General features: G+C 46.2%; 1 protein-coding gene across 1 annotated transcript in view; it reads left to right on the top strand.

The window, feature by feature from the left end:
• Positions 1 to 27,048, top strand: part of SCNN1A (sodium channel epithelial 1 alpha subunit) — an 82,870-nt gene that overhangs the window by 10,120 nt on the left and 45,702 nt on the right. Inside the window, exons 2-3 of the mRNA XM_018567372.1 lie at positions 17,990 to 18,298; positions 19,769 to 20,036. Of these exons, the coding sequence (XP_018422874.1) occupies positions 17,991 to 18,298; positions 19,769 to 20,036 (576 nt within the window). The 5' untranslated portion in view covers position 17,990. The remainder of the gene's footprint in view (positions 1 to 17,989; positions 18,299 to 19,768; positions 20,037 to 27,048) is intronic.

The following is a 27,048-nucleotide window of genomic DNA, read 5'->3' as shown; positions in this document are numbered from 1 at the left end:
CTGATAGGGAGCAGGCCCAGCGCGACAGGGGGTCGGGGGTTGGTTGCGGGGTGGGTTGTTGCGGAGTGGGGGGGAGCAAAAATTCAACTTTGCCTGTGTTGGCAAATATCCTAGCACCGGCCCTGGACGAGCTGAAGATCCATCAGGTTGTATGCAGCCAGATGGGGCCTTGATCCCAGGTCTATAGCAGCAGCACCCTCTGCCCAACCTCTGCCTAGAATATGATGGATTGGCCGTATACAATCAGACTTGTCTTGTTTAGCCCAGTGGGAGGAAATCACTTGAGTCACCCATTCACACAAAAGAACTTGGATGGAGAAATCTCCTGTGTCGGCTTTTGTGTTCTGACAGCTGGCAACCTCGGCTGTCCGAAAACCGAAACAGTGATTGGCTGCTCAAATTTCCACCCAGCTCCTTCCACAAAAGTTGACTTTTGTTGAGCTGAGGCGGTTCTGGTAGGGCCACCTGCAGATCAAAGGGGTAATAGTCGATCTGTGTTTGCCCACCTATGCTCAATAGGAAGTCTATAGGATTTCATGGCATTGCTAGCGTCTGCATCAGGGGCGTCCTGAGGCGGGGTCCTGACCACCTTGTCGTCATCGCGCATGTGCGGCTATCTGATTGTCGCCTGCCGGTTGGCCATCTTGGTGATGGACGCCGGCCGACCGAGGAAGGGACGTTAACCCGGCGGGATAAGGTATGCCGCCGGTTCCCCTTCTCTCTCTCCTGACACTGTCGTGCTCTCGGTCCATGACTGAGTGGCCGACTTTTTAGAGGGGGTGACACCAAAATGATTGTCAGTCATTTTGGTGTCACCCCTGAAATGGTGTCACCCGGGTGTGTGCTCCACCCGCTTTACCTCCCTTGTGGCGCCACTGGTATGCATAATACCAGCTCCCTAGTCAACTCCTCCCATACTCGCCTCCAGGACTTCTCTAGAGTCTCTCCCATCCTCTGGAACTCTTTACCCCATCCTGTCCGTCCATCTCCCACCCTGACTGTCTTTAGTCGTTCCCTGAAGACTCTTCTCTTCAGAGAAGCCTATCCCACCTCAACCTGACCACTCAACCATCACATTCTCAAACAATTCATCCCCACACAGCTACCTCCTCATGTATCATTTCCCCCTCCTCTTTCAGATTGTAAGCCCTCAGGGGCAGGGCCCTCCTTACCATCCCGTCTTGAATTGTATTGTGATTGTAATGTCTTCCTTACATTGTAAAGCGCTGCGCAAACTGTTGGCGCTATATAAATACTATGTAATAATAATAATAATACTTACCGGCACACGCAGCAGGGAAGCCGCCATGATGTCAGAATATCATCTCGATTTCATTTCAACACCCTTGTGAGTTTTAAAGTTCCAGCACATCCTCTCCTGTTATAACATCAGCATTGTTATAGGAATACATATTAGAGGTGTTTCTGATAATAAAATCAAAGCTTTTATGTAGTGAGTGCTGCCTTCCGTCTCCCATCACTGCCAACAACTTCCTGGATTCCCAGTGTGCTTTGCGTCTCTTTCCCTGCTGCTCACTGTGATGCAATCTCCTTTTCTCAAGACTGCCTATCCCATCATGCATTGCTTCCAGCAAGCAATGATGATGTTACATTGTTCAGACGTTGAGTTGTAGTTCAGAAGGTCGGCTCGGTGAGAGCGGTGACACCAGGAAGAGCATATTCACAGGGTTGGGTGAAAAGGTATCAGTGCTTGAGCAAGTCCATCCTGTGGGCATCTTTAATAAGTACGTTTACAAACTATTAGATGGATCTGAATCTCCAGACATCAGCCGCACAGAAACCAACGAAGGTAAAATCCAAAATGTATGGAAGTAAATCTAAAACGAAATCCAAAATAGGATATGCAATGTGTACACACCACCATAGATCTTCCCCACACCAACGCCTCTCATGCGTTTCACCACCTGGGCTTAATCATAGAGGTCATATGATGGATCTGGTTATTAGGAGAGGGATAGAATTTATGGAAATTCAATATAGAAATACAGATTTATTTTTAGTTTTTGATCATAGAGACCCTGTAATATTTGGGATTGATTGACTAAGTATCATTTAAAAAGCTACTGTGTGCCTTCTAGTATTAAAAAGTAGCCAATATGCTCCAGTCAAATGACTCTGCCTAGGCTGAGATGATGCCATCAGTCTGGGTGTGCGCCACATCCATTCACCAAGTCAGCCAAGGATAAGGATATTATCAATGCATCCCAGTGATGGACAATGTGACCAAGGACTGTAGAGCTCGATCCCTTCCCCCCCCCCTTCTCTCTCCCCCCCCTCTCTCTCTGTTCTCTCTCTCTCTCTCTCATTTTCTCTGTTCTCTCTCTCTCTCTCTCATAGAGATTTTCCCATGCATGACCATCCCAAATCCCAAAAATGCCCAATAAACCTCCAGCTTGGATGAACAACCTGTAACATGTTATTATGCTGATTGCCTTTATGGTCCCTGGACTCCAGTGATTTGACCTTGGGGCCCGGAGCCGTCTGGGAAAATAAGACACAATGGAGTTTTTGTCAGATTCTCAGAGAGATAAATGTAGAAGTATTTAATCTGGTGATTTGCTTCAGTGAACCTGTGCAAGCTTCTCCTCTACTCTCTAAAGTAGGCTATACATGCAGCCAATTGCGGCCGGTTTGGCCGGTTCTGCCCGGCATCCCTCAATAAGATAGTAGAAGGAGCAGGTCAGAAAATTATCTGCCGAATGAAGCTAGCAGCCAATCAGCTACCACAGGCCACTGTCAGAGTACAATAGAAACATCAGCGGATTCTGTTCAATTTTATTTTGTTCAGCTGCGTGCACGTGCGTCACGCGTTCTTGGACCGCGCGTTTATTGCTCATTTAGAGCACTCCTTCCCCTCTGTCTGTACAGGTGTACTATCCGTACCCCGTGCTGTTGTGTAGTGCAGCCCCGCACTATGGATTATGTATTTTGCTGGCAAATGGTGAGCACTCATTCTCACTCATGGCGAGCACGCTGGCCAATGAGTGCTCGCCATTTGCCAGCGAAATTCAAATCCATAGTGCAGGGCTGCGCTACATGGCAGTACGGGGTACAGATAGTACACCTGCATCAGCGGATGGGGGGAGGAGGAGCTTTTGCCGAAAGGTAAGTATAGCAGGGAGAGGGGGGCAGATTTGAGTGAGTCATTCTATTTTCTCAAATTCACCTGGAAACGTGAACTTACCCTTTAAGAACTAATTTCATTCTAGGGGACAGAATAAGGCAGATATACTCACCTTCCCCACTCCCTCCAAAAAAAAAAAAGTTATGCCTAGACATACGGTTTTATATTGATTTACAGTAAACCTGTTGGCGGGTGCTACATTCTCAATAACCTTTTATAAACATTGTGCCAAGTTGGTTTACATGCTGCATGGATGCCTACAGACCCGTGTACATTGCACCCACCATTGGCTTCAATGTCAGGCTTGGTGGGTTCTATATTTTCAATAATCTTTTATTGTGCCAAGTTGGTTTACACGTTGGATGAATGTCTACAGACCTGTGTTGACTGTGAAGCAATAAGAATATTGACAAATAGATTATGTGTGCCATTCGCTTTTCCTGATTGTATCACCTTCCACTCATGGTTACATGCAAGAGGTATTCATTGGGTATTGAATTTGTATGTTGTTAAAGGAGAACTATAAGGCGAGTGCTTTTCACTCACCTCATAGTTCTAGCCGACCTGTGACAATGAGACTGTCACAGGTCGGCTCAGTAGATCGGGAGGTGAGCGAACACATACCGGAGTTCACTCACCTCTCGATCCTGTCACGGCTCTCTGCCGTGACAGGGGGAGGGGCTGGATTCCCCCCGCCCCGCTCCGATCTGGCGGAACGGACGGGGGAGGGGGCGGGTACAGCTGGCTCTGACTCTAGATAGGCAGAGCCAGCTGTCACTCACGCAGCTGGGCAGATCTCGACGTCCATGTCGGGATCCGCTCCGGCTGCGGCGTCTCAGTATACCGCGAGTTGTAGCTCGCGGTATACTGAGCTTAGGGTAACGGGAGGACGCTAGTTTATGTCCTCCCGTTACCCTAAGGAGAACTATGGGGAAAAACACTGACCCCATAGTTCTCCTTTAAAGTTTATCTCTGGGCAAAACCTTCTTTTATATTTTGGATATAGATTTTGGATTGTGGAAGGGTTAGACCTTCTATCAATTTTTTATTGCTGTCTGAGTCCCCTTTGGGGGGGCGGGACTTACCACTCTATTTGTACTAGCAACCTTTGTCTATGAGAAAGGAAGTGAAGGGGAATTCCAACATTTTAGAGTTTAATGCTGAACCAGAGGTGAGGGAAGGTTTTCCAATGGGGACACTTGTTTCAAGGTCAACTAAGAGGTGAATCCTTTCACTTTAGAGATGGAGTGTGGAAGGTTAGACCTTCTACCAAGTTTTCATTGCTGTCGGTGTCCTCTTTGGGGGAGAGATTTAATATTTAGTCCCTCCCAACCATTTACTCCCACTGGTGACCATTTTTACTCAGAAAGGAAGTGAGGGGGAAATCCAAAATTTTAGAGTTTTACAGAACAAGAAGTGAGGTAAGGTCTTCCAATGGGGACACTTGTTCCAAGGTCACCTAAGAGGTGAATCCTCTCACTTTATAGATAGAGTGGAAGGGTTAGACCTTCTACTACTTTTTTATTGCTGTGGGGGATTTACTGCTCTATTTGTTGTACTGGCAACCATTGTCAATGAGAAAGACAGTGAGGGGGGTTCCAACATTTTAGAGTTTAACACAGAACAAGAGGTGAGGGAAGGTCTTCTAATGGGGGAAACTTGTCCCGAGGTCAACTGTCTAAGAGGTGAATCCTCTCTAGAGATTTCCTCTAACTTCACAGCACCAGTTCTGATATGATTCTGACTGTCAGTACATGAGATAACACCATAAAAATCTTCAAAGTTTAAAAGAAATTCTAACTATATAATTTCCTGGTCTAAATAAATAAGGCACATTGATTGGTGTTCATACAGTTATTTGTATCGATAACCCTCATAGACCTCTCCTTCATCCAATTTCATCTAGCTTGTTCATCGTACAGATAAAATTAGACTTGGATCATAAGAAGATTCAAATGCAAACATAATCTGTAACGTGCAACTTTATAGTTGAAATTGGATAAAATTGGATGAAGGAGAAACTTTGAATATTTTACAGTCTTATCTCATGCAAGGACTATCAGAATCATAGCAGAAACGGTGCTTTGAAGGTAGAGGACATCTCTAAAGTGGGAGGATTCACCTCTTGGTTGACCTTGGAACAAGTGTGCCCATTGGAGGACCTTCCCTCACCTCTTGTTCTGTGTTAAACTCTTAAATTTGGGATTTCCCTACATTTCCTATCTCAGTGAAAATGGCTACCATTACTAATAGAAGACAGCAATAAAAACTTGATTGAAGGTCTAACTCTTCCATACTCCATGTCCAAACTTCCAAAAATCCATATCCAAACTTTTTAAAAAAAAAGATTTTGCCCAGAGATACACTTGAAGGCCTCATTCACACTGCCGCGCATATACGCGCGTATACGTATTGTACCATATGCAAATAAATGGCTCCATACACACAGCGGCGTATGAAGCCGTATATTTGCGCAGCGTATATATGCGCAAAAACAGAATGGAACAGAGATGCGTCCGGGCAGCGTAGCTCTGCGTATTCACACGCACATACGTGTGTTTACGCGCATATAGGCGTATGTACACGCCTATACGCGTATGTACGCGCCTATACGCGCGTACATGCGTACAGCACATTCAAATTCCATTATGAGTGATGCATTCTGGGATTGCATATAGTGCACTTATATACGCGCATAGACGCTCGTATATACGCGCATAGACGCGTATATACGCAATATACAATTTTGCTTGGGTTGTGTGTGAATGAGGCCTAACAATATACAAAGTCGGCACCCAATGAATAACTCTTGCATGTGACCATGATTGAGTGAAAGGTGATACAATGGAGAAAAGTGAACAGCACACATAATCTATTTGTCAATATTCTTATTGCTTCACAGTAGGAAAAGTCAACACAGGACTGTAGACATTCATGCACCGTGTAAACCAACTTGGCACAATGTCTATAAAACGTTACTGACAATGTAGGACCCGCCAAGCCTGTAACTGAAGCCCAGGGTAGGTGCAATGTACACCAGCTTCTATGCAGGGTTATCTTTTGGACAGGTGAGAATGTTGACTTGAGAATCGCTGTTTACAGATGACATAAAATGAGGATATCGCATTGTAGCTTGTTTTTTTTAGCTGCCTCTTAATTCTATAGATGCCAAAAAACCAAACTGCATGTTGCCATACCATTGTAGAATGCCGTACAATGTGTAGGGGTCTTTAGCAGAATGGACTCATTTATGAGTGGGACTATTGCCTTTGCAGGGCTTATGGTAATTAGTTTGGGTTTGGAACCAGACATCATTATCAATCTTGATACTTGAAAGAGAACTATGGGGTCAGTGTTTTTCCCCATTGTTTTCTTAAGGGTCACTGGAGCACATATACTAACCTCCTCCCGTGACCCAAAGCTCAGTATACTGCAAGCTTCAGCTCGCAGTATACTGAGACCGCCGCAGCCGGGACGGATCCCAACATTACTGTAGAGATCCACCCAGCTGCGTGAGTGACAGCGGGCTCTGCCTATCTAAAGGCAGAGCCAGCTGTACCCGCCCCCTCCCCCGTCCGTTCCTCCAGTCATCGCTGGAGGATCGGAGCAGGGAGGGGGGAATCGCTGTGGAGAGCGGTGATTGACAGTCACCGTTCTCTGCAGGGAGATGATCGAGAAGGGATCTAGCAACGGTATGTGTTCGCTCACTTCCCGATCTATTGAGCCGACCTGTGACAGTTTCATTGTCACAGGTCGGCTCGAACTATGAGGTTGAGCGATTTTCACTCACCTCATAGTTCTCCTTTAAAGTGGAACTATGAGCAAAATTATAACTGACGTATAGGATGTGTCCCCTCTGTAACGTAGAGGTAGAACATCTTGATCCTGCCAGTAGATCTATTATTTTTTCACTTTCTTTAACAGGCCAAGCTGTCCAGCAAAAGTGTCATGGTTGGAGCAAACCAAATAACACTGATGGGGTGGTTACTAGACATGTAAGCTGCAGAAAAATTTGGTTCGGTTCGGATATTTCGTTATTTCAAGATTCAGGTCCAAAACAAAACCGGGTCCGGACTAAAGCCAAATTTTCGTTACTTTTGGATGAGTTTATGAACAAAAATTTGTTGCGCCTACCACAGAAAACCATATACAGATATTAATTCTAAAGCTGAGGCTCCCAGACATGTCTAGTGCTTACAACCGTCAACATTTATTCATGCAGCTTTACGAAAATTATAAACCCCCTTTCTGTAATTGATGGGGGGGGGGAATTAAATTTGGGTAAAATTTTACGCAGAGAAAAGCATAAGAAAAAATGTTATCACTTCCCCTAGTCAGCTTCCTATCTGCATTATTAGGACATGTCTCTTATTCCCTTGCACTGAAGGGTCACAGTGAACAATATGGAGACTATATAAGAGTAGAAAAGACTTTGAAAATAACATCTCCAAGGTTTAAGTAGCTGAAAGAACCAAATACCTCAGCTACTTCCCCCACGCTCCTCCCTGTGCTTACTAGTTCTTCACAGATGCAATTTAATGGAAGATTACCCAAATTGACCCCCAAACCTTCCTCTCTCCCCCTCTATGTCCCAGCATTATTTTTTTCTTTTACCCTGTCCTGTTGTAAGAAATCTCTTTTATTACCCCCTGTCACATCACCACCAGGCTTGTAAAACTCTTGCAGAGGCAGCTGCTGGGAGGTCAGTTTTGATTGATGTAGACATGCCCCCAGTGCTACATCTCCCAAAAGCTCTTTTCCTGCACAGTGTGTGGGTAGGGCTCTTGTGAGTCAAGACAGCAGCATTGTTTTGCTGGGAAATACATTGATGTATTCACATCAAAGCTGTATCTATAACAAAGTGCACCCCTGGCATCCCACCCAGCTCCTGGCGACCAGTGACATCACTGGTCGCCAGGAGCTGGGCGAGACGCTGCCAAGGTTGCTAAGAGCTAGGTGGGGAGATGTGTAAGGGCCATAGAAATCTTCCCGGCTCTTAGCAACCTGGAATGCTCTGGTCGGTGTCCAATCCGAAATGTGCATCTCCCCACCCAGGTTGCTAAGAGCTGGGCTGGGAGATGAGTATGGTCCTTACACATCTCCCCACCCGGCTCTTAGCAACCTGGGACACTCTGGCCGAAGTCTTGCCCAGCTCCTGGCAACCAATGACGTCACTGGTTGCAAGGAGCTGGGCGGGATGCCAGCCAGAGCTTCCCTGGTTGCTAAGAGCCGGGTGGGGAGATGTGTATGGAAGAGCGGAGAGACAAAAAGTCAGCTGTCTCTGTGGGTTGGTGAACTTTTACTGACCCACGGAGCGGCACCCCCCCCCCCCTTCAAGTGGCACCCAGGGCACTTGCCATATGTGCCATACCCTGGACAGACCACTGATGCACGTAGAGTGGGAAATAAAGGGTGTGGGGATAGGTGGAGCTCTGTAGTCCAACAGGTAGGGCTGACAACCCTTGCTTACAAGTGTAGTGCAGCATAGGCACTGTGTTGTCAGCCCAAACAGGAAGTTAGGATCACACTGGATTTCTAGAAGGTTTTTTATTGTGTATCTGAAGCACTTTTAAAGGTATGAAACACAGAGAAATGCGCATGTATCGCAGAGAAGTACTGCATATGTTTTGGCCTTGATGTACTCTTTAAAAGGACTATTTATAAAACAATTCACTATGTGAAGGTGTCGACATTCGCAGAAAAGCCGCCAATAACTACGAGAAAATAGTATAAAAACATTCAAGCAGAAGAGAAATTTGCATATAACAGAAGCCTAAGACATGGAAATGTAACCAAAGATAGGCCAAAACAATAGCCTAAGAACATTCAACCAGAAGAGGAAATGTACTGTATTTATTAGGGTTGCACAGATACCAAGTACAGTACTCGGTACAAGTACAAGTACATGTACCGATACTTTTGAGCTCCAAGACTAGACTAGAGAAAAATTCAAAAATTAGGAGGCAGCTGTCATTTGTAAGGAGCACACGGAGCTCCTGGGATTTGTACATCTCTGTTATAAGTATGATTTTGTTTTTATAAATATAAATAAAGGGATGCACAGATACCAGTTTTGTGAGTACGAGTACTGGTACTTGCCGAGTACTTACAAGTACGAGTACTGATACATTTTTGTTTATTGTCATGTGACAGTTTTTCTAAAACAATATCGACTAACGATTTCAGGACAGTGGTGGAGTGCCAGAGCACGGTCCCAGCTGCAACCGCTGCAACCCTGGTAGTTCTCATGAAAATGCCAAGTATCTGCACTGGTACTCGAAAAGTATCTGTGCATCCCTAGTATTTATCATTGGTACTTATATACCGTGTTTCCCCGAAAGTAAGACCTACCCCGAAAATAAGACCTAGCGCTATCTTCAGGGATTTGTGTAATATAAGACCTACCCCGAAAATAAGACCTAGTTCGGTGGAAGGTAGGCAGCTCCCTCCCCCCCCCCTGCCAGACACGCCCCCCCGCCCGCACGCATGCCCGCCCACCTGTTTGTGGCTCCCTGGACGGCAGAGCGGACAGCTGCAGCCAGGTAAGACATCCCCTGAAAATAAGACCTAGTGTCTTTTTTCGTGAAAAAAAAAAAAATAAGACACTGTCTTATTTTCGGGGAAACACGGTAGCGCTGACAATTTACGTAGCACTATAACTACTGTACATTCACATCAGTCCCTGCCCTCAAGGAGCTTACAATCTAAGGTCCCAATCTCACATGCATACATTTTGTATACACACACACACACACACACACACTAGGGCCAAGTTAGACAGAAGTCAGCTGACCTATCAGCACATCTTTGGAGTGTGAGAGGAAACCGGAGTGCCCAGAGGAAACCCACACAAGCACAGGGAGAGCATGCAAACCAAGCAGATAGTGACCTGACCCAAACCCATTGCAGGAAGGCAGAAGTGCTAACCACTAAGCCACTGCGCTGCCACGCAAAATTAGCATAAAGAGAACTCCAGCAATTCTAAAAAAAATAACTCCCCCTCCCCTGCACTGTAAGGGTTAACTGCTCATTTTGTCTAAGGGGAGCAGATATAAAGCAGAAAAACTAACCTGATCCTCATTCCCACCTGGTTGCTAGAATGGTCGCTGCAGCCTCTTCTCCCCCAGGCTCTGAGCGTCTAAGGACCCGTGACATCATCACATCTAATACAGGTCTGTTGGGACGAAGAAGGACATACCACAGGCGGAGAGGAAGGTGGGGGAGGAGGATAGGTGAGTGGTCACTGCCACAGGACCGAGGATCAGATGGGCATATCTTCTTTATTCTCACTCCTAAACCTAACCCTTGCAGTGCCGGGGAAGCCCCACCGCAAGGGTTCATTTCTTAAAATCCACATTTGACCAAATATAGCCTAAGGACATTAGAACAAGATAGCCTACGAACAATCGACCACAAGAGATAATAGCCTAAGAGCATTCTATTTTGCCCCATTCACACAACAGACACAGCTTTGTACATTGTGTGAACGATCCCTAAAACTAATTCTAATGCTGGTAAGTTCACACAGAACTCGGGACATTTGCTGGACATATATGTATCTAGAATGACTCTGTGTATCATCATTCATTCAGACGTTTGTACGTTACATTTAAATACATAAAACTATTTCTATATAACACACCCGCATAGTGCCGCCTGTGCCACCTGAAGCTGCATCACCGCTAAACCTAAAATAGCCGCCATTATCTCTATAAATATCCTAATAAGACGCTCTGTACTCGTTCCTCCCCCGGCCTTCATTAGGAATAATTGTAGTTGTTCCTGTAGATGATTCATTGTTACTAAAGCTGAATTCCGACCTTCCCTTCAGTCTTCTATCTGACCTCCATCATCCCCTTCAGTCTTGCACAGTTGAGCCGGCTCCTATCCTGGACTGGAATGTCTTCCTCTGATTTCACTGCACACTGAGATAGGGTTGCCACCTGTCCAGGATTCACCCGGACAGTCCGGGTTTTGAATGCTCTGTCCGGGTTTCATGGCAGCAGAAACCCGGACACATCATGTCAGGCAGACAGGGGCAACCAAAATTAATATAGGGGCTACTGGCCCCGCACTAAAAATAGTCTCAAATGTGATATTTACATACGAAAGGGTGGCGCTATTTAGATATGAATAAGCCACTACTCATTCTCCCAAAAAAAATTTGTCGGTCATTAGAGTGTTCGGGTTTCGCATGAAGAAAAGGTGGCAACCCTACACTGAGAGCTCCTCATAGTGTGCATAAGAAGCTGCAGCAAGTCAGATAGAGCCCGCCTCATTTTCTGACTGGAGGACATCCAGCATTATGAAGCACTTTCCTCCCCAGCCTGACTGTCCCTTGTCTGCTCCTTTCATTCATTGGATTTCAGATCTATCAGCCATACAGGATCAACAAAGTATGCTGGTGTTACCTAACATGCAAATACAATGAGCACTTTACCCTTAAAGTGTTGGACGGTAGTGATGGGCCGAACACCCCCCGTGTTCAGATCGAATTTGAACTTTAGAACATGGAAAAAGTTTGAACTCGAACTCAATGTAAGTCTATGGGGGTAGAACTTTGAAAATCAAATGTCCCCATTTTGAAGGTTTATATGCAAGTTATTGACCATAAAAGGTGTATGGGGATCCGGGTACTGCCCTGGGGGACATGTATGGAGATCCGGGTACTGCCCTGGGGGACATGTATGGGGATCCGGGTACTGCCCTGAGGGACATGTATGGGGATCCGGGTACTGCCCTGGGGGACATGTATGGGGATCAGGGTACTGCCCTGCGGGACATGTATGGGGATCAGGGTACTGCCCCGGGGGACATATATGGGGATCCGGGTACTGCCCTGGGGTACATGTATGGGGATCCGAGTACTGCCCTACGGGACATTATGGGGATCAGGGTACTGCCCCGGGGGACATATATGGGGATCCGGGTACTGCCCTGGGGTACATGTATGGGGCTCCGAGTACTGCCCTGGGGGACATATATGGGGATCCGGGTACTGCCCTGGGGCACATGTATGGGGATCCGGGTACTGCCCTGGGGGGCAGGAATCTATGAAAAAAACACTTTTAAAAAATACAATTTTTAAAGGAGCAGTGATTGTAACATCACTTAAAGGGTAACAATAAAAAATGAAAAATTCCTTTAAATATCGTGCCTGGGGGGTCTCTATGGCTCAGCCAAGCTGCAGCATATTCATTCGTCTTCACTGAGCCACTCGGCTGCCTTTGGCTGCTGCATGGGCTATTGTTAATAGCCTGTACAGCAGCCCTTCGGTTCGACTAAACCGAAGGGCAGAGGCGGCCGAAGCAAGCGGAAGGATTAGCCGAAGCTACTGCTGGATCCTTCGGCTCATTAGTGAATAACCCTCTAACTGTTAATTTCAGTCTAAGAGATATGTCCATTGTAGAGGACACATGCTGGTTTTTCTCATTTTTGCCACTGAAACTCCCACCAGGTTCTCATTGCTCAAAGTTAAAGTGACATTAAAGACTTATTTTTTGTACATATGTCTACTGCTGGCAAGCAGTAGATATACGCATAGACATTGTAAAAAAAAAAAAAAAAATTTTTTTTTTTTTTTTTTTTACCGTGCGGATCCCCCTCCCAAACAATACAGATCTTTTAGGTCAGGTAGGAATGTTAGGAGGGACCCTGTTTAAAAAAAGAAAAGCGTGGGGTTCCCCCCAAAAGTCATACCTTAAGGTCTGGTAGGAATTTTAAGCAGGAACCCCACCCCCAAAAATGGGGAAAAAAAACTTGGGTTCCCCCCTCAAAATCCCAAACCAGACCCTTGATCCGAGCATAGGCCTCGCTCGTCCCTCCCTCCCATACCAGGCCACATGCCCTCGGCACTGGGAGGGTGCTTTTCAAGGGTCGCCCGTGCAAAAGCATCTTGTCCCCGTGCCGATGGGTACAGGGGCCTCTTCCCCACAAGCACTGTGGCGTTGGTTGTGGGGGTGCGGGCAGGTGCGGGCACCCAGATGCCGCCCCCCCCATTGTGAATGAGTAAGGGTACCCATTCACTAAAGGGTTAAAAAAATTGTAAATAAAAAGTCCAGACTTTTGACAAATCTTTTATTTGAAAAAAAAAACAAAAAAAAAAGTTTTTGACAAGTCTTTTATTTAAATTTAAAAAAATCAATCACGACGTCCAGCGTTGTCCACGACGATTAGACGAAATAAAGTATAAAACAAGAAAAAAGAAATAGAAATTAAAAACAAAAAAAACGACGACCGCCATCCCGTCCGCACACCACGGACTCCCTTCGCATTATGTCATTTTGACAGATGCCGGCAACATATAAACAATTGGGCGGAGCTAGCAGTTGATTTGGAGTATTTCATTTAGGGGCTGATATATAAAAGGTTTGCACAGCGGATAGCTGGGCGATCGCCAGTCACACAGCATTGCTTCTGCTAGATGGAGCCATGGAGCGTAGGAAATGTTTCCCGGCAATGATGCTGCGTGAATGGCTGTGTGAGTGGAATTGGCCCGGCTACAGTATTTGGAAATCTGCCCCTTAGTGTTAAAGGAGAACTATGAGGGGAGTGCTTTTCACTCACCTCATAGTTCTAGACGACCTGTGACAATGAGACTGTCACAGGTCGGCTCAGTAGATTGGGAGGTGAGCGAACACATACCGGCGTTCGCTCACCTCTCGATCCTGTCACAGTTCTCTGCCGTGACAGGGGAGGGGCTGGATTCCCCCCTCCCCGCTCCGATCCTCCAGCGCTGACTGGCGGAATGGACGGGGAAGGGGGCGGGTACAGCTGGCTCTGCCTCTAGATAGGCAGAGCCAGCTGTCAGTCACGCAGCTGGGCGGATCCAGACATAATTGTCGGGATCCGCTTCAGCTGCGTCGTCTTAGTATACCGCGAGCAGCAGCTCGCGGTATACTGAGCCTAGGGTGACGGGAGGACGCTAGTTTGTGTCCTCCCGTTACCCTAAGGAGAACTATGGGGAAAAGCCTTAACCCCATAGTTCTCCTTTAATTGTATTTGCCTTTTGTTTTGTATTTGTATATTTTTTTTATATTTGATTGTCATGTGTTTCAATTAATTTTTTTGTTGTTGCTGTGTTTTCATTATAAAAGTTCTCTATTTTTGGAGGGCGTATTTTTTTTCGGAGGGTGTTTTTTGTTTGATTTAGCGTATTTCATTTAGGGGCTGACTTATAAAGGCATTATTGCCACTAGATCAGGGGTGGGCAACTCCAGCCCTCCAGCTGTGCTTTAACTACAATTCCAATCATGGCTCTGGGAGTCATACCTGTGGTTGTCAGAGTCTTGCATTGCCTAATGGGACTTGTAGTTCCACAACAGCTGAGTTGCCCACTCCTGTGCTAGATGGAGCCAAGGAGCATAGGAAATAGACATGTGAGATTCGTTTTGTACCGAATCACAATATGTACGTATTTTCCGAAATTCGGACATTTGGACACATCCAGAATTTCTGAATCCCAATGCATCCGAATGTGTCTGAATCCGAATTTCCTTTTTCGAATTTCCGATCCCGTCCGAATTTCATTCAAAAACTAAATTGAATCGGACATGTGACTTTTCTGGCCAATCAGATGTGTTTTTTGGTATAATGCATCCGAATGGGTCTGAACAAGAATTTTGGTTACGGCAACATGGGAGCCATATACAGTATATACATATAATACTAAAGCTGAGGCTTCTAGACCCGAATAGCATTCATGATCCGAATTTCCGGATTGCATTCGGGAGCTCCAGAGTGCCATTCAGGTCTGGGAGCATTATCTTTAGTAATATATGTATATACTGTATATGGCTCCCAGACCCGAATGGCATTTGGAAGCTCGCAAATGCATTTGGAAATTCAGATACCGAATGCCATTCGGGTCTGGCAGCCTCAGCTTTAGTATTAATATCTCTATCTGGTTTTCTGTGATATTCGCAACGAATAATCGTAAACTCATCTGAAACTAACGAAAATTCAGATTTCCGGAAAACCCGAACCGAATTGAATTTCAGATCCGAATCCCAAAATAACGAAATATCCTAACCTAATTTTTCCGCAGCTTACATGTCTAATAAGAAAAGCTCCATCTAACTGCAATAATGCCGCATGAATAGCATTGGCCCAGCTACCTGTTGGATGAACCCTTTAGATCAGGGGTGCCCATTTGGTAGATCGCAAAGCAAACACTGGTAGATCGCGATCAGCTCACTGACCTGAGCTCCCTCCCACGGTGCTAGTGCGGCTGAATATGTCAGACGCCGCAGACAGGAAGGAGAGAGAGAAGGAGCGAGGAGAGAGAGAAGAGACCGCCAAGAGAGAGGGCCAGTTCGCACCACAAAGTCTGCGTTCCAGAGTGTTCGGCCTCTAGAACGCACAGAAACGCAAGCCGGCTTGCAGCATTTTTGTAGATCGCACTAGACCTGAATGCTGTGTTCTGGGTGCGTGCGATCACTCTGCGGGCGGGGTGTGTGGCTGCCGTGCCATTGACTTCAATGCACCGCCATGCCCCTGAACGCAGGTGTTTTTTCATTGGTAGATCTCATTGAGCTCGTCAATTGAAAAGTAGATCTCCAGACGAAAAATTGTGGGCACCCCTGCTTTAGATTCTGCCGCTCAGGGTTCCTTATATTTGCATTTGTTCACGTTTTTGGGTATTTGTGTCACTTTAAGTTTCGTATTCTTTTTTGCTGTCTGTGATTTTCTTCTGGGAAAAGTAATTGCGGGTATTGAGGGTCCGTTTTATGGCGCAAGAAAAGGTCCGGGTAAAAAAAATGAATTTTTGTAACCCTCAGAGGCCGTATAGCCCTTTCGCTGCCAAAGACATTGTTAATTTTCTCCTACAATGCACATTTTGGGCCCCTGCATGATTTGGCTTGGCCTCCCTGATACATCATGGACTGCTTTGATCTCATATTGTAGTTCATTATGCTGGCTCCTCACTACCAGCGGGTTCCCCGGAGATGAGGAATTTTGAGGGCCGGCCAGGGTAACGCGGCACCAGTACTCCGCGGTTTGGAATGTACATGTACGATAACATAACATGCTGGCCCGTATCTGCAGAATCAGCAACTCAACTCTGTGACATTTCACACAAAGCATTTGAATGTGACCTGGAACTGTGAGGAACACAGCGATCCCGCCGCCTCCATCGAATATGATTACTGCGGGAGAGCCTGTTAGACAAGATCTAGAAGAGTCAGTGCTGTACTTTTCCACTGTGCAGGATCTTTATTGGGTCATTTATGAACTGTGGCTCCTCCACCCCCCCGGGTAAAAAATACCTTTTGGTCCCATGCACTTCTTGGTGGTGCATTGATGTCAATTAAGGCAGCCAATACAAAATTAATGGGCTGCCAATGCACCCTAAAATGCTTGAAGACCCAAATGACCCTGGCAACCAGAGAGGGACGCCGGCCAGAGCCAAAGGCAGAGCTGGGCGGTGAGATGATCCACTGCACCCTTTTAGCATGCACCACACGCACCATCCCGCCCTCCGAACGTGCACCACCAGCACCTTGCCCCCACCCACAAAAAGGCTAGGGACACCCCTGATAGTAACACTCACAGGCCCATTTAATTATTTGTGTTGCATGAACACGCATTATGTAATGCATTAACGCGCCTTGCAATTATAATTAATGGGCAGCCAATGCAACTTAATGTGCTTAAAAGAGCACATGATCCTTTGAAATTAAATAAATTGTGCTTCTCTGGGAAATGCAAGCAGATCGTGGGTGGTGGGAGGGGCCGGCATGGTAGCGTACATACAAAAGCTTGCAAATGCATAAAAATATTTTTTTTGTTTTCTATTTTTTTACTAATGTAATTATGCCAATTGCAGTATTGAACAGAGGCACACCAGCATCTTCAGGCTGAAGAGGTTTATTTTCTGAATGAACCCCCAGCCTGCATGTGATTACCATGATTGGCTGTAATGGGGATGAGCTGGTCAGGAACCCCACTGATTGGTTCTTGAACACTATGGAAGCCTAGTACTGATAGCAAAGTCTAAGTACTCACCTGGAACATTAGTTGACGTTCTCACAGCATAGGGTACCGTGCCAAAGAATATTAATAGCAGGCACCATAAAATAAAGGTTATCTATATCCAAGGCCTAAATGCAACATGGTGTAGCTTACCAGTCTTTAGATGAGGTTTTTTCAGGCTAAGAACATTTTCAGCAAGTACAGAAAATACCTTTTGGTTTTGCCAGAAATACAGCATCCTCCATGATGGAAAGAGAGGCCGGTGACATAACTTTGATAGGTCACGTGACCCGACTCTCCTCTCTGCTTTATGTTTTTCATTCATTTAGTTATGCTTCTCTTGCTTCGGAGTCCCGAAATACTTTTTTCAAAGCTGTGGTATGGCCACTGTGAATATGGTATGGCCACTGTGAAAGCCATACTGCTGCTTTATGAATGAACTTATTGGCCTTATTAAGTTTGCACTCGAGTAGCCCCTGTGTTAATCTGGCCCTGCCCATTGCGGTAACCTGAACCATCCCAATAATCTGCCGCAGGCAGCATCTCTTTGGGTTACATTGGGTGAAGGCAGGCAGAGAGGCAAGGCCGCCCTGCTGCACAATGTTTGCAGTATGCCTGCTACCCCCTTTCCGGCCCGAGCTTCCCAGGTTGCTAAGAGCCGGGCGGGGAGATGTGTAAGGGCCATACCCATCTCTCCGCTCAGCAACAATAAAATACCACTTCAACATCTACCTGTTGGCATGGTATAACACAATGCTACCTAGAAATTTGGGACAGACAGTTACTGTGGTTTAATATTTCCTATAGAGCTTGGTGCTGCCTTCAAAATTCAGAAAAAAATCTATTCAAATTTTGTTTTTCTGTCTCCAGGATGGCTGAGGAAGAGAAGACCGGGAAGGAAGGTCTCATTGAGTTCTATTCGTCTTACCGGGAACTCTTTGAGTTCTTTTGCAATAACACGACCATTCATGGAGCCATCCGGCTGGTATGTTCACGTAACAACCGCATGAAAACCGCCTTTTGGCTCGTCTTGTTCCTAGTCACCTTTGGCCTGATGTACTGGCAGTTCGGACTCCTCTTTGGACAATACTTTAGTTATCCGGTGAGCATTAATCTCAACGTCAACTCAGACAGACTGCTGTTCCCAGCTGTGACCGTGTGCACCCTAAACCCATACAGGTGAGGCTGGAGGTCAAGTTGACTATTTTATTTGTTGGTCTATGAATGAGCCAATTGCACCATTGAGATCTCCTTTAGAATTATAAGGTATTTTTAAGGCCGAATCATCTTTTTTTGTGTTTAGGGCATTAGATACCAGAAATGAATGCTGTCTGTGCTCTTTGAAGGAAATTACCTTCACTTCCTGTCTAGGAGACACCATAACTGAAAAGAAATCTCACCTAGTAAGGAAAAATCCCTTCATAGGCAGTTGTCACCAGGACTAGTGACCCTTTTGTAACATTTTGGATTTCCCACCACTTTTTGCCCCATTGGCAATCCAAAACTAAAAGAAAATGTTACCCTTAAAGGAGAACTATGAGGTGAGTGCTTTTCACTCATCCTCATAGTTCTAGCCGACCTGTGACAATGAAACGGTCACAGGTCGGCTCAGTAGATCGGGAAGTGAGCGAACACATACTGGTGTTCGCTCACTTCTTGATCCTGTCCCTGCAGAGAGCCGTGACAGGGGAGGGACTGGATTCCCCCCTCCCCGCTCCGATCCTCCAGCGCTGACTGGCGGAATGGACGGGGGAGGGGCGGGTACAGCTGGCTCTGCCTCTAGATAGGCAGAGCCAGCAGTCACTGAGGCAGCTGGGCGGATCCAGACATAATTGTCGGGATCCGTTTCAGCTGCGGCGTCTCAGTATACCGCGAGCTGTAGCTCGCGGTATACTGAGTTTAGGGTGACGGGAGGACGCTAGTTTGTGTCCTCCCGTTACCTGTAGGAGAACTATGGGGAAAAGCTCTAACCCCATAGTTCTCCTTTAAACTATTCCCAGACAAAAGGCAGGAGGCATACATATACCTAAAAAGGAACCAAGAGGCCAACTGAAGGAGCATGCACCACAGACTGATAGCGCTGCTACTATGTGCAAGGCAGCAGGTCAGCTGCTTAGACCTCATAAGCATTTGTAAGGTCGTGTATTGATGTAGGAGGGCTCCTCTCACAAAAAGCATTCCAATTCATCACAAAGGTGTTCAGTAGGGTTGAGGTCAGGGCTTTCTGCAGGTCACTCAAGTTCCTCCGCACCAAACTCATACTCAACTTGTCCTCCAATAAACTGTTACCAACAAATTAGTAGAGCGCAATTGTATAAAATATCTTAATATGCTGAAGCATTAACAGTATTTTTCACTGGGACCACCTGAACTCTTTTAGAAGGGGGTCCTCGTACTTTTTGGCCATATAGTAGTTGTGGTGATCTCCAAACTTTTGGTCATATATCCTTAAAACATTGCACTTATAACATATTCAAAACCCATCAGTGCTCAGAGTTTTTTTTATTTATCTTTATGACTGAAAATTTTCTTTTTCTTGGTGTCTGCTTAAAAGCAACAGTACAGAAAAGATGATTGTAATTACTGTTGGAACTTACCATGCTGTCCATCTGTGCCAGCTTGCTTAACTTGCCTTATCTCACCCTTCAGGTACCATTCTATTCTGGGTGACCTGGATCAGCTGGATAGGGACACTCAACAACTCTTGTACAGTCTCTATCAGTACAATGTGACTGGAGTACAAGGCAGAGTCCCTACAAACAGGAGAAGACGTCAAGCCATGGAACCGCTTCCATTCCCTCTCCAGAGGGTCCCAGTTGAAGGAGGTGCTCACAGGGTGGTCAGAAGTGCAGAGGATAATACCGATGGAAAACCAATTTCAGTGAACCGTCAGGACTGGCATATAGGCTTCAAACTGGTAAGTGGCTTTGTGCACATCAAGAGTCCATCTTCATTGTAAACGACTCACATAACGGTCATCAATAATGAACAATAATATATCACTAATGGGATATAACTACCAATATGTTGCACAGAATTTTAATAATAAAATAAGGAAATGCGGTGGTTAGCGCTTCTGCCTTGCAGCACAGGGGGTCCCCGGTTCGAATCCTGGCCAGGTGTCAGGATCCAGAGCACCCCCAGGTGGTGCTGGAGCCAGGTCCTGCAGTTCCTGTGCTCGCCTGCGGGTGTCTCCAGCAGCCAGGGACTGTCAGGAACCTGCAGCTCCAGTACTCACCTGCGGGTGTGCCCCAGCTGTGACGGATCATCCCATCACCTGGTGCTTCCTGGGAGGGTATTTAGGCCCTAACTGCAGTCAGGAAGCTGGCTCAGTATTTGCGTCGCCTGCACTTGACTGATTCCCATAAACCTGAAACCCTGCTTCCTGAAACCCTGCTTCCTATCTGCAGACCTGTCACCGACCCGGCTTGTTACCTGACCACTCTCTTGGATCCTGTTCCTGTACTGTGCTGCTGCCCTCTTGTTAATGACCCGGCTTGTACCTGACCACTCTTCTTTTATCCTGAGGCCTGCCATATATCTGCAGGCCTGTTACCCCTCCTTGTTGCTTCCCCCTGGCTGTAGGTGTGTGTTTGTCCCAACGGTGGGTTTATTACATCACTGCTAAACCTGTGGGGAGTTGAGGGGGTTTGTAGTTTTGTTGTTGTGTAGCAAATAAACTGTGTGCATAGAACCCTATACAGTGTGGGCATATTAATTTGGTCATCCTGCGTGGGTACCTGCATGAGGTGTGAGGACGCCTGTGCATGGTACCCTGACACCAGGTCACTATCTGCTGGCATGTTCTCCCTGTGCTTGCGTGGGTTTCCTACGGGTGCACAGGTTTCCTCCCACACTCCATAGACATGCTGGTAGGTAAATTGGCCATGTGAGATGGGGGCCTTAGACTATAAGCTCCTTGAGGGTAGGAACTGATGTGAATATGCAAGTATGTAAAGCGATGCGTAAATTGTCAGCAGGTAGAGCGCAAAGGACTAGTTAGTAGTATAGCCTGTGGCTGATCTTTCCTCATTACTGACTTACTAAAAAGAGAGGTTTAGTTGCTCAACTTTTGCAAAATATGCGGAAGCCACACTGTCTCGTTAAGGCCCCTCTGTGTAGTGTTGCCCTAACTCTAATTTCAGAGAGCCTCCATTGGAGCATATATAGCAACAGATAAATTGAGTGCATGTATGCCTTGAAGTAGCCCATTCCTCCTTAAAGGCACAAAGACCCACCAGAAGCCCATCACAATGCCAGCTGAAGACCCCAGTGTGTCCCAACACTGAAGACAGCCCCATACTCCTTAAAGGTACAGCTAAAATAACAGACATCGCCTTTGCAAAGCAGCGGAAGACTTCCATTGTATGTCTGCACCAATTCCAAAACCCCGGTGTTGAATCAGATCATTTGTGGGGGGGGGACGGGGACATTTGCTGGCTGGTTTGAAAGTGTTTCTGTGAGGAGCCAAGAAATGGATGGATAGGGGAGCCCTCTGCACACCTTGCAGCAGTCCAGGCCAACTGCCTTGCAGCAGTCCAGGCCAGGATTTCCCGCTATTATGATGTCACAGGGGGGTGTTCTACAGGTAATTGGTAAACCTCATGGGGTATATATGTGGTGTTTAATGTTACTATGTTGTCACGTCTTTCTGCCCTGAGGAAGGGACCCTGTGCGGTCTCGAACCGTTGGCTCTTACTATTGTGACGTCTTTATCCAATAAATGGACGTATTTAATTATATCGCTGAGTGCTGGTGATTTACTCTTCTACTCTGTGAGGAGGCAGCCATCATGGTAGAGGCAAGGCTTTGCTTCCTCATGTCAGGGCGAGTCCCAAGTGTGCCGCCCCAATGGGGCATAGAATATGAGATGCATAGCCTCAGTTAATATTAGCATTGTTATATAGGTTAGAATTTATATAGTGTGATTTGCCTAACTTTTTTCTCATAGCTAAATCCATGTGTTATCCTATGCTGCCATCTAGTGGCCTTTTGTTGTAACAAACATGCTTTCTGTAATTATTCCTCATGTGACGATGTATTTTCCCCTAGTGTACGCCCCGTCCTTCTTCCTGTGTGCAGTACTTCCTGTGTCATGGCCACAGTTAAAAGCCACATGTAACAAGGACACACATGTAATCTGCACAGTACGTAGGAAAGGCATCATTTTCTGACCGCACAATACTATAACCATTCATCTGCTGTTCCTATCATCTGCTGTAACCCTGATGTTAAAGAATAAACACCTCTTTTGAATGAATCGGTAATGACGAGTTCAGCTATCTGACGAGGATTGTCCGCAGTGAGTGTATCTGCTTATACAGGCCAGGCATAGAGGTCTCAGCAAGGGATATATTTCGCTATCACAACAATCGGAGTCAGAATACCAAGCAAGGAGAACAGTGAGAAGCACAGGAGTGACATTACCAAATTTGACTCCAAATCTCCTGAGACGGCCAGTCATAGGCAGCAGTGTTTTAGATCTCACACTGCAGATAATGTATACAGCTAAGAGGTTGTAGGCAGAGGAGTGTGCCTGTCACCCTCACATACCAGAAGAGCATTGCTACCCTGTTTCCCTGAAAATAAGACCTAGTACTATTTTTGGGAATTGCTAAAATATAAGAGTTACCCTGAAAATAAGCATAGTTGTGACCATTCCCAGGGCCGGTGGTGGCATAAGGGGGAACTTGAAGAGAGGCGGGAGAGAATCAGCAGTGCCACCGATGCCAGCGCTAGAGGAAGTGAGGCGGGAGCGGAGGGAGCAGAGCCACATAAGCCGATGTTTCCTCTATAGCGCCGACTCCTGTCACAGGCTGAGTGATACCAAATGCACTCCGCCTGTGAGGAATCGATAGTGAAAGCGCACTTCGCTCATTCTGGCGATTGGTTACCAAATTGCTCTTGGAAAGGTACGGCACCCCTGATTGCCCCGATCACCATATTCTTGACTTTGCCATTTTGGATTATTTAATTTGGATTTGCATTAATTTTGGATTGTTGTACATAAAAAAAAATAAGACCTACCCCGAAAATAAGACCTAGTGTGTTTTTTTTGAGCCAAACAAAATATAAGACAGTGTCTTACTTTCGGGGAAACACGGTATTTTTAGGAAGAATTCCAGTCATAAGGTACATTTATCATGGTACTTCATAGGCAAAACTAACACTCCTCGATGTACCATATAACAGAAAATCATCACTTTGTGAGCTCAGGTCCACTTTAAGATGTGAACAAATCAAAGATGTGATATCGTGAGTGAGTTTTGTTTGGGAACAACAGTTGATGTCATACACTGTATGATTATCATCAGATTTTGTACAAAAAAAGCCCCATCTGTCCAAAAATTAAACCCTATATGGACCCTTAGCTACTCTAATGTGGTTGGTATTTGGTAAGCTGCTTAAATACTTTTTTGCTCGTGGACTTTGCAAATAATCTAGAACTCAGCTAAGCATTATTTGTATCTTACGTATTGTGAGGGTGTTAGATCAGTAGCGGGCGTTTGTGACTCCCTGGATGAGTTCACACCACAGAAATTAGGCAAAGCAAACAAGGATTTCTTCTGGTGAAACAAACACAGGTGTAGTTTATTTACACTATTTACAAGAAAATTTGAGCATAACAAACAAAACATGAAAAGAAATCCTGACCTTTTTGGCCACTTACCACACATATGGTATCCCTCACTACCAACTAGGTGCAACCTTGTGCTGCCCCTAGCACCTATCTCCCTATTCAATAAACTGCCACACAGGCTCACCGCACGAGATTTGTTTTTGTTTGACACCACACAGGCAGGCCTGGCGCTACGGCAAGGCAAGTCAGGCGGCCGCCTTACGGCGCTGCAGGGTGAGGGTGGAAAAAACAGGGCATTTTGACAAGTAATGTACTGGTCAAAATGCCCCGATGTTTGCGCTATGTTTGTTTGTTTTTTTTCACTTACCTTCGGTGCAGGAGAGGAGCGGCGAGCGGCGCGGGAGAGCACCGGCGAGTCAGCGCTGGTCCAGTGGGAGGAGCTCCAGGTGGGGTCCTAATTTAGCTGGCCGGTGACTGCCAGAGGATTCCGACACACGTATGGGGCGCAAAAATGCACCTTGCCCACCTTGCCTAGAATCCTAGCACCGGCCCTGCACACAGGTCAGTAGAAAGCCCCCCCAGTCTACCCAGGGTGGAGCAAATCTCTAAACAGTCTGGAAGTTCTTATAGAGGCCCTAATGAGCCAGCTTACTTCAGCTGTGCTCATTGCATCCTGAACCTGGGACACACATATATGTCATCCTGGATACACCCATGCGATTTCACCTGCCTGCTGTTACAGTATATATATATGTATGTATATTAGGGATGCACCGATACCAAGTATTTGGGCGAGTACTAATGCTACGATACATTCCCTGATACCAGAACTTTCGGTCGGAGGAAGATTTCCTCTGACCGGCAGTGCCATTGGGGAACATGGAGCCGGCTTCCCGTGCGATCAGGAAGCTGGGCGGCGAGTATTGATCCGCCTCCCAGCTTCCTGATTGGCTAGGAAACCGGCTCCATGCTGATTGGTCAGGAAGCCGGCCTCCCGACCAATAAGCATCGAGATGGCCGAACAGTCGGCTCCTTGCTGATTGGCTGAAAAGCCGGCTTACGGGCCAATCAGCATCAAGCTGGCCAAACAAGTCTCGTACTCGATACCGAAAAACCGGTATCAGTGCATCCCTAAGATATAAATAGTGTGACGACATGGTGATGAGTTTATAAGTAAATGTGTATTGGTGTTGGGTTATGTTTAAGTGCGTTATACTGAGTAACCTGGTTATGAAAAGACTATCAGCACCATCCCTCGTTATCTCCCTTTGTACTCAGAAGGAGCTCAGAACAATGACATTCTGGCCAGGCCCTGCTATGGCTGTCTGGAGCTCGTTAGCAGGGGAAACCCTGTGATGTTGAGCAGACAGATTATCTGGGGACAGGCATCTCATCACTTGCTGTATAAAAGTTTGTGCAGTTGCTCAATAAATCAGAGTTTGTTTCACCCTACACTTGAGTCTCGACCAGTGACTGGGGAAACTGGGAGCTAAAGATCAGCGGGTTGCAAAATCTCCTGAGCAAGGAAGAAGACAGCGGCGGACATACTCATCCTGAGTATGGGGGTCCGTCACAAATAGTACAGCCCATTGTAATAAAAAAAAACACCACCACCACTTTCTGACATGGTGTCACCATGTCTAAACCTCCCATGAACTTGTGGAAGATGTCACCTCTACTTCTGGGAACTACTTTAGCAGCATCTCAATTTAGAACTGAACTGACCAGTAACAGAGCTTACTGTGGCGGTGTGTGGACTGAAGCAACCTATAATTTCAAAGAAGAGCTTTAGCTACGTGTACGTGGAGGCAGGAGCTACTGTTCCTGTAACATAATGGTCATGTGCATGACTCAAGACATCTGTTGTGTCCCACAGTGGCAGGGTATTGCACGTGTCTGTTGCCCGACATATCGACATGTTAAGCAAGTCAAGACTCTCATATATTAAAATTTCCAATATTGCAGCTTAGAAAGCATACTATCTTATCCTTCAGCTATGATGTAGTGACAAAGTAGTATTCAGTCATTTAGATACCGTGTTTGGTTATGGGGGGGCATCCGGGACAAACAGAAAGTGAAAGAGCTATGACTTTACACACAATAAAAGAGACACACCAGCTTTATGGCTTTGACAGACTTTGCAATGAAATCTGCAATCTGGGAATCCACAGTCCAGGCCATGACTTTTGACACACTTTCCAGAAATAGTTGCTCGATAATCCCTACCAGAAATCAGTCTCTTAGTAGTCACTCAGTCATAATTCAATTCAAGGGGCAGCCTGGAAACGTCAGGTGAGGACGAATCTCTTTCATCTGCACCCAGGGTTGGATTGGAGGCCTGGGGCCCTTCAGAGGAAATGAGAAGAAGGGTCCACCATTAAAATATTGGTATAGGTTACTACAAGGCAGCATGGTTAAATAGGCATGGTTTAAGAGCTGAAACTTATTCTAAGACTGTATAGCAAAATTTAACCAGGCTCAAGAAAATGTTTTTTGACCCTAAGGCTGGGTTCACACCTAGGCATATCGAATATGCGCGTTTCGTGTCGTGCGTTTGTCGCGCAATTTGTGGAAAAAAACGTGCCACAAACGCGCGTTTCCGAGGGCTACTTGGCTGTATCCCAATGGAAACGCGCGACAAAAACGCCCCAAAGAAGCTACTGTACTTCTTTGGGCGTAGGACGTTTTGTAGCGCGTTCATACGGCCTGTAGGTGTGAACCATACCCATAGGAAATAATGGTATTTCGGTGTTTGAGCGTTTTGCAGAGCGTAGGAACGCGCTACAAAATGCCCAGGTGTGAACCGGGCCTAAGGACTAAGGTCCGGTTCACACCTGGAACACGCGACACGAAACGCACGACAAACGCGCATATTCGATACGCCTAGATGTGAACCCAGCCTTAAGGTTTTTAATCAGTTTTCTAGTGGGATAGCTTGAGTATATCGTTTTTGGTTCACATTAGAACATCTGAAAAAAAATTTAATAGTAGCCTAATGCAGCTTGGAAGGAGATCAAATGCAGATCAGAAGGTTATCTAAAGCAGGGCTTCTTAAACTGTGGATCGCGAGGGGTCGCTATCCGAATCCCCTTATCAAGGGCCCTTATCAGTGGGGTATGGCCAGTACTTGTGTGAGGGGCCCAGGGGGGCCCGGGCTCCAAGCAAGATTTTTTAAATTATCGATTAGTATGTGCAGTGTATTTGGTAAGGTCCCGGGCCCCCCTGTGCACTTGGTACCTTCCTGTGCGTGCAGGAAGGTTTTTTTCTTTTGTCAGGGGGCGGAGCTTTCTTTAACCCAGCAGAAGCACTGAGCAAGGCAGGAGCGGAGTACAGCTGCTGGAGGGGAAAG

The sequence above is a fragment of the Nanorana parkeri genome, unplaced genomic scaffold, assembly GCF_000935625.1.
Source record: "Nanorana parkeri isolate BGI_ZX_2015 unplaced genomic scaffold, ASM93562v1 scaffold1037, whole genome shotgun sequence".
Classification (NCBI taxonomy): Eukaryota; Metazoa; Chordata; class Amphibia; order Anura; family Dicroglossidae; genus Nanorana; species Nanorana parkeri.
This window is presented reverse-complemented; position numbering and strand designations above follow the sequence as displayed.